Source organism: Urocampus carinirostris, chromosome 16 (genome assembly GCF_059441175.1).
Source record: "Urocampus carinirostris isolate Australia breed hairy pipefish chromosome 16, RoL_Ucar_1.0, whole genome shotgun sequence".
Lineage (NCBI taxonomy): Eukaryota > Metazoa > Chordata > Actinopteri > Syngnathiformes > Syngnathidae > Urocampus > Urocampus carinirostris.
The window spans coordinates 31,842,193-31,857,005 of NC_142364.1; the positions used below are offsets into that span (position 1 = coordinate 31,842,193).

General features: G+C 36.9%; 1 protein-coding gene across 7 annotated transcripts in view; it reads left to right on the forward strand.

The window, feature by feature from the left end:
* The window catches only part of whrna (whirlin a), a 220,340-nt gene that overhangs the window by 127,701 nt on the left and 77,826 nt on the right, over positions 1-14,813 (forward strand). For 5 of the 7 annotated variants that reach the window (XM_088355838.1, XM_088355841.1, XM_088355844.1 and 2 more), the window contains exons 5-6: positions 3,382-3,659; positions 11,540-11,576. The exons of 1 other annotated variant lie outside the window; for it this stretch is intronic. In XM_088355838.1, the coding sequence (XP_088211964.1) occupies positions 3,382-3,659; positions 11,540-11,576 (315 nt within the window). The remainder of the gene's footprint in view (positions 1-3,381; positions 3,660-11,539; positions 11,577-14,813) is intronic. One more of the 7 variants, XM_088355840.1, reaches the window with a different exon arrangement.

Here is a 14,813-nt window from a genome sequence, read left to right on the forward strand (position 1 = left end):
CCTATTTCGTTTCCTTAATATAAATCTTCGGGGAGTGAAAAATATACATTAATGGCAAAAGATATGAGAAGATATTAACTTAATTGCGCTGATGAATCAATGACAAATATCACAAGGCAGGAACATGCAGTTGCTTTTAAAAATGTTGTTTTAGGGTAGCAATAAATGTTACAATCCTGCCTCTGGAGAGTTTAAACTGATAACTTAACTTTTTAAACTGCATGCTATGCTGAGAAACAAAATAAAAACACATGTAATCTTCTACTCCTCCTTTCTGTTTAACATAGCAAAAGAGCAAGGATATTCCGTATCTTTCGGACTGTGAGGCACAGTTCTTTTCAAAGCTTGGCTGGGGCTAAGACTTATTCTTTTGTGAATATTATATGTGAAAATATCAACACATTACTGTATAATTGAATTTTTTTTTTTAACTTACTGTTACTGTATATCACTTTGAATGTTATTTTTACACTAAACAGGAAGGAAGCCGCTCTAGCCTTTGTTGACAATTTCACCCTTAACCTCAAAATAATAGCGGAAAGAGAAAGCCGGCGCATATTCTATCTCCGGGACCTAACAGAGGTTGTTTACCGGTAAAAGTGACAATGAGAATAAATGTTAGAATGGATTTAGTGATTGAGAGTAAAGATGAGTTTGGTAAGCATGTTCTTTATGCTGAGATATGCACATATGTGAAATGTTTCTATACTGTGTTCTCTCTGTTATTGTTATTTTAAATTGCCTTGATCAATTTTTGGGTGTTGAATTTTATCAAATAAATGTCCCTCCAAAATGCGACTTACTTTACTTTACTCCGAGTGTGACTTATACATGTTCTTTCCTTCTGCGTATTGTTTATGCCATTTTAGTGAAAAATCAAATCGTAATTTTGTAAAAAGTCTTAGGTCTTCTAAATGTTCTAAATTAAGCTTGGAGTCTTATTCTGGGTGTATTGTGTGTTTGCCATGTCCGTTTATACAGTTTCCTGATGTCTGAAAGACATGCTTTAAGCTGCCTATGGCAAGACCGGAGGGTTAAAAATACAGTACAAAGCAAGCAAACCAAATTTCCTGGCGTAGGTGTTTAAATGACACTGTGGAAGACAACTTGCATAATCCGATTTGTTTATATGGGAAAACGCCTGGTTATTCTGAAGTTGTTTAGAATTGTTTCTGAGAATGTTTTTGCAAAATGTCTTAAAATGTATGCCAACTTGTCCCACGTGTGGACTAAAGGAATGACCAAAAAAGGACTTTTGGAGTCAGCCTGTTGGTTATATAAACGGGAGAGTTTCTCTGTTCATATACGATCTTTGTATTCTGTTATGGAGTCTTGATCAATTAAAAAAGGTAGACCCATTTTCTCTTGCATCTTTCTTCAACATGCCGCCCCCTAGGACAGGTGAAACCTGATGTTGGGTACTGGAGGAATTGGAAAAATGGCTTTGAAAGTGCTTAGAAAGTGCTTGAATTTGGCCATGATAAAGGTGTACAACTCTGCTCATAAAAACTGATCCCCAAGGCACAATATAAAAATATTTGTTTAAGCATACAAAAATTTAGAACTGTTTCTATAGTCATTTATAACAACATAGTGAACATTGTTTTCAATGACATTAGATTTAGCACTCCAGAATGAACATTTATGAGAGTATTAAAAAGTAAAATAAGATTAAAAAAAAAATGGATTTTAGGATAAATGGGCAAATATTTCCAAAGTAGTGCTTGGAGACTTGCCAGAACAATTGCGCAATGAAAAATAATGCGATGACAGCAGCCTTGACATATTCCCAAAGTAGCAGTACAAAAATAAAATATAAATACTCATTTTCTATACATAGAAATTAATATAATTTTTTTTAATCACAGTTTTTTTGTGCTTGTTAGGATTGTGATGGCCCTAGGAAAGAAACTGTCTGAGCCCGTTAGTCCTCGTCAAAGAAGTCGTGTGATGTTTTTTGGCTCTGCTGGGTCTCATAAACCATAAAAAAGGGAAACATCAAAGTCTCCAGAGATGCCAAACACAGTACTACGTTAATAGCTGCGATTTGCATTGTTTGCTGCCTTGTCGCAGTGAGCAGGAACAAGCTGCTTGTAATCTTGTTTTTGAGGTTTCAGTTCTACCTGACAGCTGTAATGGCAACCATTTGCAGTGGCAGCTGTGTATGGCCTCACAACAATGACACTTGTGTATGTTTTCATTATTGATTCTATGCTTTGTTAAATACTATTTTGCATTTGTAATAGCCCTATCGTAAATTGTGTGTTTTTGCCCTGTAATTAGCTGCCAACCCGTTTAAAATGTCTCCTGCTCACTTGCCAAAATCAGCTCGGATGGGTTCCAGCCCCTCCTTGACTAACGTCAGGATAAGCGGCTGGAAACGAATTATACCTTTCATTTTATTTACTCGTCCTAATTCACATTGTCCATCCTTTGAACAGGGTTTGTACAGGTTCTTGAAATCCTTGAAAATGCTTGATTTGGACTCTTTGCGTTGGCCAGGATTGAAAAGTGCTTACATTTTTGGTTAAATGCTTGGAAATGCTTGAAATTGTTGCCATGTTCATCAACAAGTCTGCTTGAAAATGACGCCGACACTGTTCTCGGGTGGTTTTGCTTTGCCTTTGCATTTGTTCTTCTCTTGTGATTAACGGAAACTGTCATTAGTCTGTACAGCGTGATCTCATGAACCGTCATGGGTCCCTACTCGTTGCGCCAATAAGGAGAGGTAAATGCAACACCTTGACTGGGTACGATGAAATGTCTATTAGTGCAAGGAATACGTATCAATAATGGACATTTATTATGGGCCATGCAAAAAGATTAAGGTAGTTTTTTCTAGTGGTAAATTGTAATGGCAATTCCTGCAACTGAAAATGTATGCTACATTTTACTGTCATCTTTACCCAACACCTATATAGGGAGAGATTTGTCTCAAAATTAGTTACAGAAGTATTGGGTTGATCGACAAATATATTCTCCATTTACTCAAGATCTAAAAATCATATGTCTTGATAAATGCAAATGCAAGATGCATAATCGCATAGGCAAATAACAGATGTATTTGTGGCTCTGCAAAATTCATGATTCACCCTGGATTTCTTCTTTAAATGCTACTGGAAAAATTGGAAAATTGGCTTTGAAAGTCCTTAAAATGTGCTTGAATTTAGACATGAAAACGGTGTACAAATTCAGTGCAAATGAGTGCCCCACAAAAACAGTCAGATAAGCCTGATCGATGTGCTGCGCTCTATCTCACAGCTGAGGAACATAAACCGATGGGATATAACACCCTAATTATTGCAATCCCTTTTACCTCCTCCATTTGTCATGTCACCTCTCTATGACCTTTAACATATTCACGACCTATGCATGTCACAGTCTATGTCCAGCCCGTCCTTGCAGCCTTGCCCCTCTGCCACTCCTTTTTGTTCGTTGCCCCCTTCCCAGGTGGGCGATCAGATTCTGGAAGTGAACGGCCGCAGCTTCTTTCACATCCCACACGACGAAGCCGTCCGAATACTGAAGTCGTCGCGGCATCTGATGATGACGGTGAAAGACGTGGGCCGAATGCCTCATGCCAGAACTGTGGTCGGAGAGACCAAGTGGATTGCCAGCTCCCAGATTGCAGAGAGCTCCGCTAACAGCAGTGTGGCAGGGTAGGTTTCTACACAGCTTGTTGCACTTTATTTCACCAATTTTTTAAAACAGTTTTCCAGCTACGAGGTATGTGACGTCAGTGGCGTACTGTGCGCTTTACACCTATGCCTTCGCTGAAGTTGAATTAGTGATGTGTCATTCATGAACAAACCGGCTCTATGAGCTGGCTCCCGGAAGTGAAATTTTGTTTTATTTGTGAGGACTCTGGTAGAGTGGAAGTAATTTGGGCCATGCCCTGCCCCCACCACACACCCGGCCCAAAATTCGGATTGGGTCAGGCTTGAGCTCCGGCTTAAGATCTTACCTCTCGGCTGAAGCTTTTTTGTGAAAGGCTTGCTCGCTTCTGAGTTGTCCGACCTTTCATTGACAGATCAACACAATAGTATTTTTCCCTTGAGCAGCTCTAACAGCTGTTAGTGTGATCACTATGGTGGATTACCGCCCCCTAGCCAATCAGTTAGTGAAACCGGTGACGTTTTCAAGGCTTTCTAGAGGGCTCCTAGAAACCAACTCGGAATCTGATTGGCTGAACCAACATCTTTCTCAAACACTAATATTATGCTGCAGGGCCTTCAAGATTTTTTGTGAAGGCGTCTGGTTAGATTTCCGAGTCAACAACTAAAAGCTGAATTGTGATTGGTAAGGAAGCAATCAAAAAAAGTTGACAGACAATTTTTAATAATTTAATCCTTATTCCTGTGGTAAATATAATTAACTTCGTGTGATTCAGATATTTTTTAGGCTAGAGAAGACACTGCAGTCCCTCACGGGCCACCAGTTTATGACATTCTGTACATTTTTTTTAACTTTTCAACTTTACAGCAACTGTGACTTGTTTTACTTTTGTCCCAAGCAAAAAAAAAGTCCACTCCAAGGGTGTATTGTGGAATCACTATCGAGCACAGCTTTATTTAGTCTGTCTTGTGCATTTTTGCTTAACCCGTTTAAGTTTGCTATTGACATAGCTGTGACATTTCATCCAAACCATGATGAAATGGCACAGCTATGTCAAGCCAGTTGTAGAATTGGGATAGATGTGTCAGTCATTGTGTTTTATGGCAACAGCTCCTTGAGTTTCATAAAGATGGAGAAAAAATTGCAAGAAAAAAAGGTTATACGAACACTGTTTTTAAGAAAACGGACAAAGCGTGGAGACCATTGCACAACTGATAGTTACTGATCTATTTTGGTTGTTTTCTGTCACATCCTGCCAAACTTGATCAGTTCATGCTGCAAAGCTGTATAGGTCAGCTCTAGTCATTTGTAACTAAAGCCACTAAAAATCATAGCACTTTAGTGAGACACCAAATGGCAGTTTTTGGAATACTTCCATCAATGACAGTTCGAACATATGAATATTCCATTCCCTTGCATCAATACATATAGAAGCAGCTGAAAGCCTGAAGTGGCTGCGTTCTTTGTGTTGATTTGTGAGGGACATTACTATTAAGACACTTTGAAATACATCTGCACTCCGACAAGTTTATTTTTCAATCGTAAATGTCCAAACACTATTATGTAAATATTTCATCTGCCTTTGCAGACGTTTGATGTACAGAGGGTCCCAAAAACATTTACACATTTTAGCAAGTATTTATTATTTCTATATAGATTGAACGCATTGTACCGAGTGATGCCAGCCAGACTTGACTTTAAGGAAATAACTTCTCAATTCTCAAATGCTTTTGAAATTATACAAATACAACTCATCTTTGATAATTTAACACGGTCTGGATTATCATCCTTAATTTGAAATGTAACTTCTCCATTGACAACATTTTATGATGTGATAGACAGATGATTTTGAAATGGCTACCTCGCGATTATCTTACTGCAAAGACTTTCTTGAAATTCATTGAAACATTTCCAGTAATCTTCTAATGTGGGGTTTGTTGGTGTCCAGGGTCTTCCAAAACACGTCTTATGGACATCAGCTTCATTCTAATCTCTAATTGGAGTGATGGTGGTGTTTCTTTGTTAAACTCCCCCTGTCTTTGCACTTCTACAGCTTTTTCTTCCAGTAGCTTTTAAGAGGTAAAAATTCAGTGTTTGAAAATAATAACAATAATAATTGAGTTTTTAGCTGCTGAACGTGTATACACATATTCGGGACACCCTTTTTTTTATAAAGTGCTTAAGATTATTTAAGTCAATTACCATTTTTTGTTAATTGATTTGTTAATTCATGTACTCAAATTTTCTGGTACTATTTGTCAAATATTTGTCTCCTGTAAACAGAAAGCATAACAGGCAAGTTTTATTTACAGAACACGTATTATGACTTTAATCTTTAGTAGCTTGCAATAGGATCCATGCAATATCCACCACCAATCTTGACCTTTTACAGCAAGTGGGAATTTAAGATCCGCAAAGCTGATGTTGATTAAACTGCTCCTATTGTCTGAAACACAGAATGAGAATACATAAAGAGAAGACTGATCATTTTAAATTGTGGTGTGTCTGGAGTGTAAGTATTGTTGGCCCAAAGAAGATAATTCATCACTGACAAACATCTAAATGTATCACCCTTAAGCTATTAGTGGAATGAAAGATGCTTGGGGTTTAGAAGCAGCTAGTGCAGAAAATGACAACTCTGAGGTAAATGAAAAAGACACCAAAAAGCATTTCCTTCTGCTTTTAATGTAAGCAGACGTTCTTCAATTCAATGGCAACTATTACACTCTATCATGGCAATCGCAGTTTCACAAGAAAAAAACAGACCCCCTTCTGAAATGCCAACGCTGATTCACCCTTCTTCATATAGCTGGGGTCTGTGATTGACCCCACAAGCGAATTAATGTTGAATATTTCCTCGATTCTGGACTTGATTTGAATCTTATATCCTGACACGGTGGTGTAATCTGCAAAACAAACATGCATGGAAATGATACTATACATTTTGTATAACGAGAAATATGTGCTCAAATATCCTTGATGTTGTTTATCATGTTTATTGCATTTCTTTGTGGTTGACAGATGGTTTCTGTGCACAGCTTCCATCCATTTGTTACAATAGCACAAAACAGACGTTTTTGTTAGCTTGGATGCTGCCATTCATCATTCCGGAGGAATTGGTCTTGCATATCTGTAAAAAAAACTCCACATATGGAACAAAGGATGAATGTACCTGCGTTGACACTTTTTTAAAGCTTCTTTGGAAAATAGTAGCATCTTGTTATACTTGTTATAAAAGAAGAAATGTTGTACTAAGAGATTGGAATATCAGTGCGATTTCATTAATGCCATAAATGGCCGTCCTCTTTATCTATCTATCTATCTATCTATCTATCTATCTATCTATCTATCTATCTATCTATCTATCTCTCTATCTCTCTCTCTCTCTCTCTCTCTCTCTCTCTCTCTCTCTCTCTCTCTCTCTATCTATCTACCCTGGTCATATCCCTTGAGAGGGGTGACCGACACACATACAAAAACAAATATTTTTTTTTTTTATAAAAGGGGTAAAAGTAGCAAAAAACACAAACAAAAATGTTTGGACCATGGCCAACCCAAATTCCCAAACCCCCAAACAAATTAAGCATCTCAGCACCCAAGTTGGTCATGCTTACGTCCCTCCAGATGAAACGGGACACAAGAAAGCGGCCATGTCACTTGGGTCAGGGTGATACAACACACTCTTCTGTTCAACAGCAGGGCTCGACAGCTTTCACTGGTTTACCCCTGGCGCATCATACGGGTGCTCTGCAAATCCCTTAGAACACGTTTAAACATCCCAATTATCCTTTTACAACACCTCTCCACTCATTCCTATCACCAACAAAAGCCACCATACTATACAGTGGAAGGTAGAGCTCTTAATCTAATATGCAATTAAATGAAACAAATAATTTGGTCATCTAGTTTGAATAGTAGCAGCTTACATTTTTCACAGTCATTAAATGTGGTGTCTGTAATTTCATAAATGTTCTACTTGCTGACGCCATCTTCTGGCTGAAATAATAAATTTTGAGGCCTCCGTGAAACTGCCTCTGTGCCACGTGCACCTACTTGTCTCTTAGCAGCACTCAAATAAAGTCTTCTTTTCAAATTTTTGGGGGGTTTCGGTTGGCATTTGAATTGTATTTGAAAGAGTGAAATTACTCCCCCAAACCACCAATCCTACTACCTAATGTGTTCCGCCCCAAACAGTAGGGCTAAAAGTAAGATAAAAGCATATGGGTGCGTTAAAAAAAGTTTTATAAAAATGCTCTTTGAACTCAGTTGGGCATTGTTAACGCCTACTAAATAGAGACAATATGTAGTTTTTAACCTATTAAGGACACCTCAAACTACGCACATCACCTTTAAGTTTTTCAAAGCAATGATTCAAAATTTTCATTTGGAACATTTTTTTTTCACTAAGAAGTGATTTGCTTCATTCTCGTAACGTCTGTCCTTACAAGATTTTGTAATTCTTGTAAAATATTGCGAGAAGTTTACAGACTTCCTTTAACTGTGAAGAGGAATAATTTTACCACCAAATTTTGCAAAAACTGTTGGAATGTTAGACTATTCTACAGCATATACGTATTAATAGTTGTATGTTTTTCCCAGTACTTTTTGTTAGATAATCCCTATCAACACAATCATCCATCCATCTATCCATTATCCGCACCGCTTATCCTCAGTAGGGTCGCGGGGTTGCTGGAGCCCAACCCAGCCATCAATGTCAATAAATTCTAATTCTAATTTTTATTTTAATCATATTATTCGTTTAATTGTAGTTCATGAACCTTAAGATTGTTCATATATTTCAGTTAAGCATTTACATTATTTTCTGAGTATAACCTTTCAATTTTGAGTGCATACACACTAGGATTTATGATACATTACCATATTTGTGCAATGATTGATCAGTCAAAAGATTTCACTGACTACAATAGCAAAACGTTAGATCCAGTGGGAATCAAATCTGGGTCACAGCGTTGAGAGCACTGAGTCCTAACGGCAACCCACCAGGGATACAGATATCAAATAAAAAGGCACTAGAGTTTATCTCATTATCCACCTTTTTTTCACAGTACCAGAGTCAAATGTAGAAAACAGAAAGTCGTCCTGAAAAATGCTCGATAAGTGAAAAAACTCTTTGTGTATCTGATAATCAATCTGACTTTGAAGGACATTGAATAAACTAAATTGGTATTGAGTTGACAATAAATTATTTTGATCACATATTCAACAGGTTTGTCACGTACAATGCTTAGTTTGAGCTGAAAAAGTGAAACCAAATTTAATAACGATTTTTAGTCAAATAATGTTGGTGTACTTTTTACACAGGTGGGTGTTATACACTGACAAATATGGTACTTACTGTCTTTTATTGTTTACTTGACATATTCAGTCCTACATAGTTCTAGGTAATCTGTTTTGCTGAAATACACTGAGCCTGAACAGCAGAATTATAGGATAACTTGATGGGACAGGCTGAAAAAAGAAGACAATTTAGAATTTTGAAAATATTTTTTGCAAACTTCTTATGTCTTGTCACTCTCGTTAGCCCCTTTTCATCTTTTCTTGTCAACCCGGTCAACAACTTGATTCTAATGCAGGAGTCGGCAACCCAAAATGTTTAAAGAGCCATATAGGACCAATAAAACAAAAATATATTTGTCTGGGACATAAAAAAAAATAAATTTAAATGCAATATAAGTGTAGGAGAAAAACAAAATTTGGCTTCAAAACTCCTTGAAAAGTACTTTTATTTGGCTGTGAAAACTGTGTACAAGCTCTAAAGCAGGGGTGGCCAACCCGGTCCTCAAGAGCCGCATGTCCTGCATGTTTTTGGAGTTTCTCTGTTCAAATACAGGTGATCCCAATCACCTGGGTCATTATCAAGCTCCCGCACAGCTTGCAAACAATCTTAAAATTTGCATCACCTGAGAAACCTCCAAAACATGCAGGACATGCGGCTCTTGAGGACCGGGTTGGCCACCCCTGCTCTAAAGTAACAATACGGCTCCAAACATCTGCCAAATTCGGATGGTGGAAAAAGATTGTTGTGCACACAGAGAAGACAAGTGTGGTGTTCCAAAGGTCGTTTTATGTGTTTACATGCCCACTTCAGTGAATACCAAAGCCTGCTTGCCCCAAAGCTGAGGTACAAGCTCTGGTGCTAGCATGTCTACTGTTTGCAACGCATACATTCTTAGTCTGACATCACTGTAGCATGTACAGCAAAGATCTAGAAAGGCTCTTGTGAAGCAGGGCTAACAGAGGAGTGCACGGGATGTGAGGGTCTGATCAGCAGCCCATAAGCCTTGAAGAGCTTGCCATGTGCCACTTACGTATTTTTGCTTTTAGCCCATTTAATGTACGTAGGCCTTTTTCATCTTTTCTTGTCAGCCCGGTCAACAACTTGATTCTAATGCAGGAGTCGGCAACCCAAAATGTTGAAAGAGCCATATAGGACCAATAAAACATAGATATATTTGTATGGAGCCGTAATAAAATAAATAAATGGTACATAAGCTTTAAAATGGATGCAACACATACTATTTGTAGCTATATTAGCTATATTAACTTACTATCAAAATAACTTATGTTGGATGCAGCGCCTATTGTGAAGAATGGTTACTACTCTATTGTAGAATACCACCTAATTGCTTTGATAAAATGTAAGAAATGCAATAAGGAAATCCAATTTTGATGTAATTTTCATAATGAGGATTAAAAAAACAACAACGAAATGGAACGTGCATAATGTGCCCCTTACCTGGGCAACTAAAACATTGCAACAAAATGCAGCATGCATTTATACTACTACTACCTGGCTTGTGACGCTGCCCCTTTAAAATGGGTGGAGCTTAGGCACACACAGCTCAGCTCTAACACACAGATAGATAGGAAATAAGGCGCACAACTTCACGTCACAATCTATGACATTGCCGTATTCAAAGCAACAAGCTGTACTTTGTGTTTTTACAATTCGATACCAGAGAGAGAGAGCGGCAGTCAAACCCGTCACTTCCCACCCATGAACTCGCACCAGCTGACCTTCCCTCTCTTCTTATAGTTAGACCCCTATTTTAAATATTGTATTTATTTTTACAGCACTGGAAAACATTACCAGTGTTTGTGTCATGTGTGTCCTTCTGCAGAAACTCAAAAACGGACTTCCCTCCCCTCTTTTAATTTGTTAAAGTCTTTGAAAAGGGGTAGAAACCAGCACTAATAAGCCTCCAGCGCTAAAAAGCCCCATGCTAATCCCTGTTCTAATGGGAAAGATGTTCCTCCCAACCAATTCCTATTGGGTTCCAATATCATCTGTCATTCGCCCACCACCGCCACCACCGCTAAAAAGAGGGAGTCCCCTATGGGAAGCCCCGTCCAGCAACCCTTGTTTAATCCCTCACTATGTACATGTTTTGCATGGGTGACCCTCCCAGGAGTTTAAGCCCTTGACAATGTGTCCCTTAGTAAGGGTTTTCAAACAGCCATTGTTTGGAATTTGACTTTTAGATGAGAGAACAGCGTGGCTGGAAAACAAGTTGAAATGCAGATTAAAAGCAGAGACGAAATTCAAGGCTAGAAATTCATGCAGTCCTTTTGCTTTAAGAGCAACAAAGTAAAAGGAAATAAGCTATTAAATTACCTATTTTTAAAATTGCCTTTCTTAAACGCAGGAGTGACTGTCAACACTCAGCAGAGTCAATAATGCGTGTGCTGATTTATACCGAGTGTGTGTAAACTGCGCAGAGTACTCAGTCTTTCCTCCCTAAAGGTATGAAAAATCAGCACACCAGAAATTACTAAGAGTCAGAATAAAACGCAAAAATGGGGTTTTGCTTAGAAGAATATTTGATGAGAAGCTCAATAATGCTGAAGACATGTTTCTCTTGTTTCCTAGTGTGTAATTTGTCCTCATTGTCTTTTTGCACAGCTTCTCTGTGGACCAGGGAGCTTCTGTTGCTGGAAAGGTAAGTGTTATAAAGCAATAAATAATTGCTCATCTCAAAGTGTCATACAATATGTGGCTGTAAAGGTGAATGTGTGCTAGAAGAATACACACTACTCTTCAAAAATTTGGGGTCGCTTAGAAATGTCCTTTATTCTTATAAGGATTTGTTTTTATTTATAGTGTTTTTATTTATAGTATTTCTGTGTTACAAAATACTTCTTTACTTATGCATTGTAAAATAACAAAATAGCACAATGGCTGCGGCCTGAAATGTATTTTAAACTTTTTTTTGCTTTTTTAATAAGGGGGGTTTCAATTTCAAAATAAACTGACACAAATCTATTCTGGCAATATTGCATTTTCTCGGTTCAAGGATCCTTCAACCACCAGGGTTGTCAGGGCACAACTTGCTGTGGTGTGTATCGGCGCCAATTCCTCTCCAGGCGTTTTTTTGGGGTAGGGTGTAGTTCTTAATTCACTGGAGGGAAAATATTTTGTTCAAAATTTTGAGTATTACACATACGATATCCATTGCATTTCTTGTGGCTTCCATATTTTGGTTGAAAAAAAACAACTTTGTGGCGGTGACGTTAGGTTCTTTGCTTTTGTGACACATAAAAGGCTCCTGGCCTCTTAGTCCGGAAAATAATTTTTGTACATATATTCAAAATATGTATGTATTTACATGAATAGATAACTTGATTGGTCGGTTGGATCCCTTAACCTCTAGGGTAGTAGGGGAACCATTTCTTGTGGTGTAAATTAAAAAATGATTTTAGATAAGTGACATGAATACTAAATATTTTAATGAAATGGTTATTAAAAAGTTATTAAAAAGCATGTATATGAAAATTTGTGTCTTCAGGTTTTTGTCATTTTGTAATCATTCGTATAGGATAATATTTTTTATGTTTTGCTTAAATTTAAAAACGGTAGGGAAACATAAGCCTGAGGGTCAGCTGAATAAATGGTGTTGACTTTAATTAATTTTATGCCTTTTTTATGAAAGGCTAAAAATTAGTCATTTATTCAGTCATTTGTTCAAAAAGACATGATATTACATGGACCACAACTTAGACCTTGTTTTACCGGATCCAAAATGTTGTTTGCTTGTAGTCAACGTGTGCTTATTTGGAAATTAGCTGATAAAGAAAGTTTTTGCATGTTTACTGCCTTTGCGTTTAATTCAGAACAAGGCTGTAAAACAAACAAGGTACATATATTAAATGGGCTAAAAGCAAAAATACGTAAGTGGCACATGGCAAGCTCTTCAAGGCTTATGGGGTGCTGATCAGACCCTCACATCCCGTGCACTCCTCTGTTAGCCCTGCTTCACAAGAGCCTTTCTAGATCTTTGCTGTACATGCTACAGTGATGTCAGACAAAGAATGTATGCGTTGCAAACAGTAGACATGCTAGCACCAGAGCTTGTACCTCAGCTTTGGGGCAAGCAGGCTTTGGTGTTCACTGAAGTGAGCATGTAAACACATAAAACGACCTTTTTCCACCATCCGAACTTGGCAGATGTTTGGAGCCGTATTGTTACTTTAGATAGATAGATAGATAGATAGATAGATAGATAGATAGATAGATAGATAGATAGATAGATAGATAGATAGATAGATAGATAGATAGATAGATAGATAGATAGATAGATAGATAGATAGATAGATAGATAGATAGATAGATAGATAGATAGATAGATAGATAGATAGATAGATAGATAGATAGATAGATAGATAGATAGATAGATGGATAGATAGATAGATAGATAGATAGATAGATAGATAGATAGATAGATAGATAGATAGATAGATAGATAGATAGATAGATAGATAGATAGATAGATAGATAGATAGATAGATAGATAGATAGATAGATAGATAGATAGATAGATAGATAGATAGATAGATACTTTATTCATCCCCGAAGGGAAATTCACTTTAGAGCTTGTACACAGTTTTCACAGCCAAATAAAAGTACTTTTCAAGGAGTTTTGAAGCCAAATTTTGTTTTTCTCCTACACTTATATGGCATTTAAATTTAATTTTTTTATGTCCCAGACAAATATATTTTTGTTTTATTGGTCCTATATGGCTCTTTCAACATTTTGGGTTGCCGACTACTGCATTAGAATCAAGTTGTTGACCGGGTTGACAGGAAAAGATGAAAAGGGGCTAACGAGAGTGACAAGACATAAGAAGTTTGCAAAAAATATTTTCAAAATTCTAAATTGTCTTCTTTTTTTCAGCCTGTCCCATCAAGTTATCCTATAATTCTGCTGTTCAGGCTCAGTGTATTTCAGCAAAACAGATTACCTAGAACTATGTAGGACTGAATATGTCAAGTAAACAATAAAAGACAGTAAGTACCAGATTTGTCAGTGTATAACACCCACCTGTGTAAAAAGTACACCAACATTATTTGACTAAAAATCGTTATTAAATTTGGTTTCACTTTTTCAGCTCAAACTAAGCATTGTACGTGACAAACCTGTTGAATATGTGATTAAAATAATTTATTGTCAACTCGATACCAATTTAGTTAATTCAATGTCCTTCAAAGTCAGATTGATCATTAGATACACAAAGAGTTTTTTCACTTATCGAGCATTTTTCAGGACGACTTTCTGTTTTCTACATTTGACTCTGGTACTGTGAAAAAAAAAGGTGGATAATGAGATAAAATCTAGTGCCTTTTCATTTGATATCTGTATCCCTGGTGGGTTGCCGTTAGGACTAAGTGCTCTCAACGCTGTGACCCAGATTTGATTCCCACTGGATCTAACGTTTTGCTATTGTAGTCAGTGAAATCTTTTGACTGATCAATCATTGCACAAATATGGTAATGTATCATAAATCCTAGTGTATATGCACTCAAAATTCAAAGGTTATACTCGGAAAATACTGTAAATGCTTAACTGAAATATATGAACAATCTTAAGGTTCATGAACTACAATTAAACGAATAATATGATTAAAATAAAAATTAGAATTAGAATTTAGAGCTTGTACACAGTTTTCACAGCCAAATAAAAGTACTTTTTAAGGAGTTTTGAAGCCAAATTTTCTTTTTCTCCTACACCAATAAAATAATTATTTATGTATTTTGCAGCTCCACAAATATATTTGCGATTCAAATATGTGATTTATCAAGAAATATTATTTTTAGATTGTGAATAGTGTAAGTATGTTTATTTGTGAACACTACGTGTATTAATATTTTTTAGACAAATCTCTCTCCATATTTGTGTTGG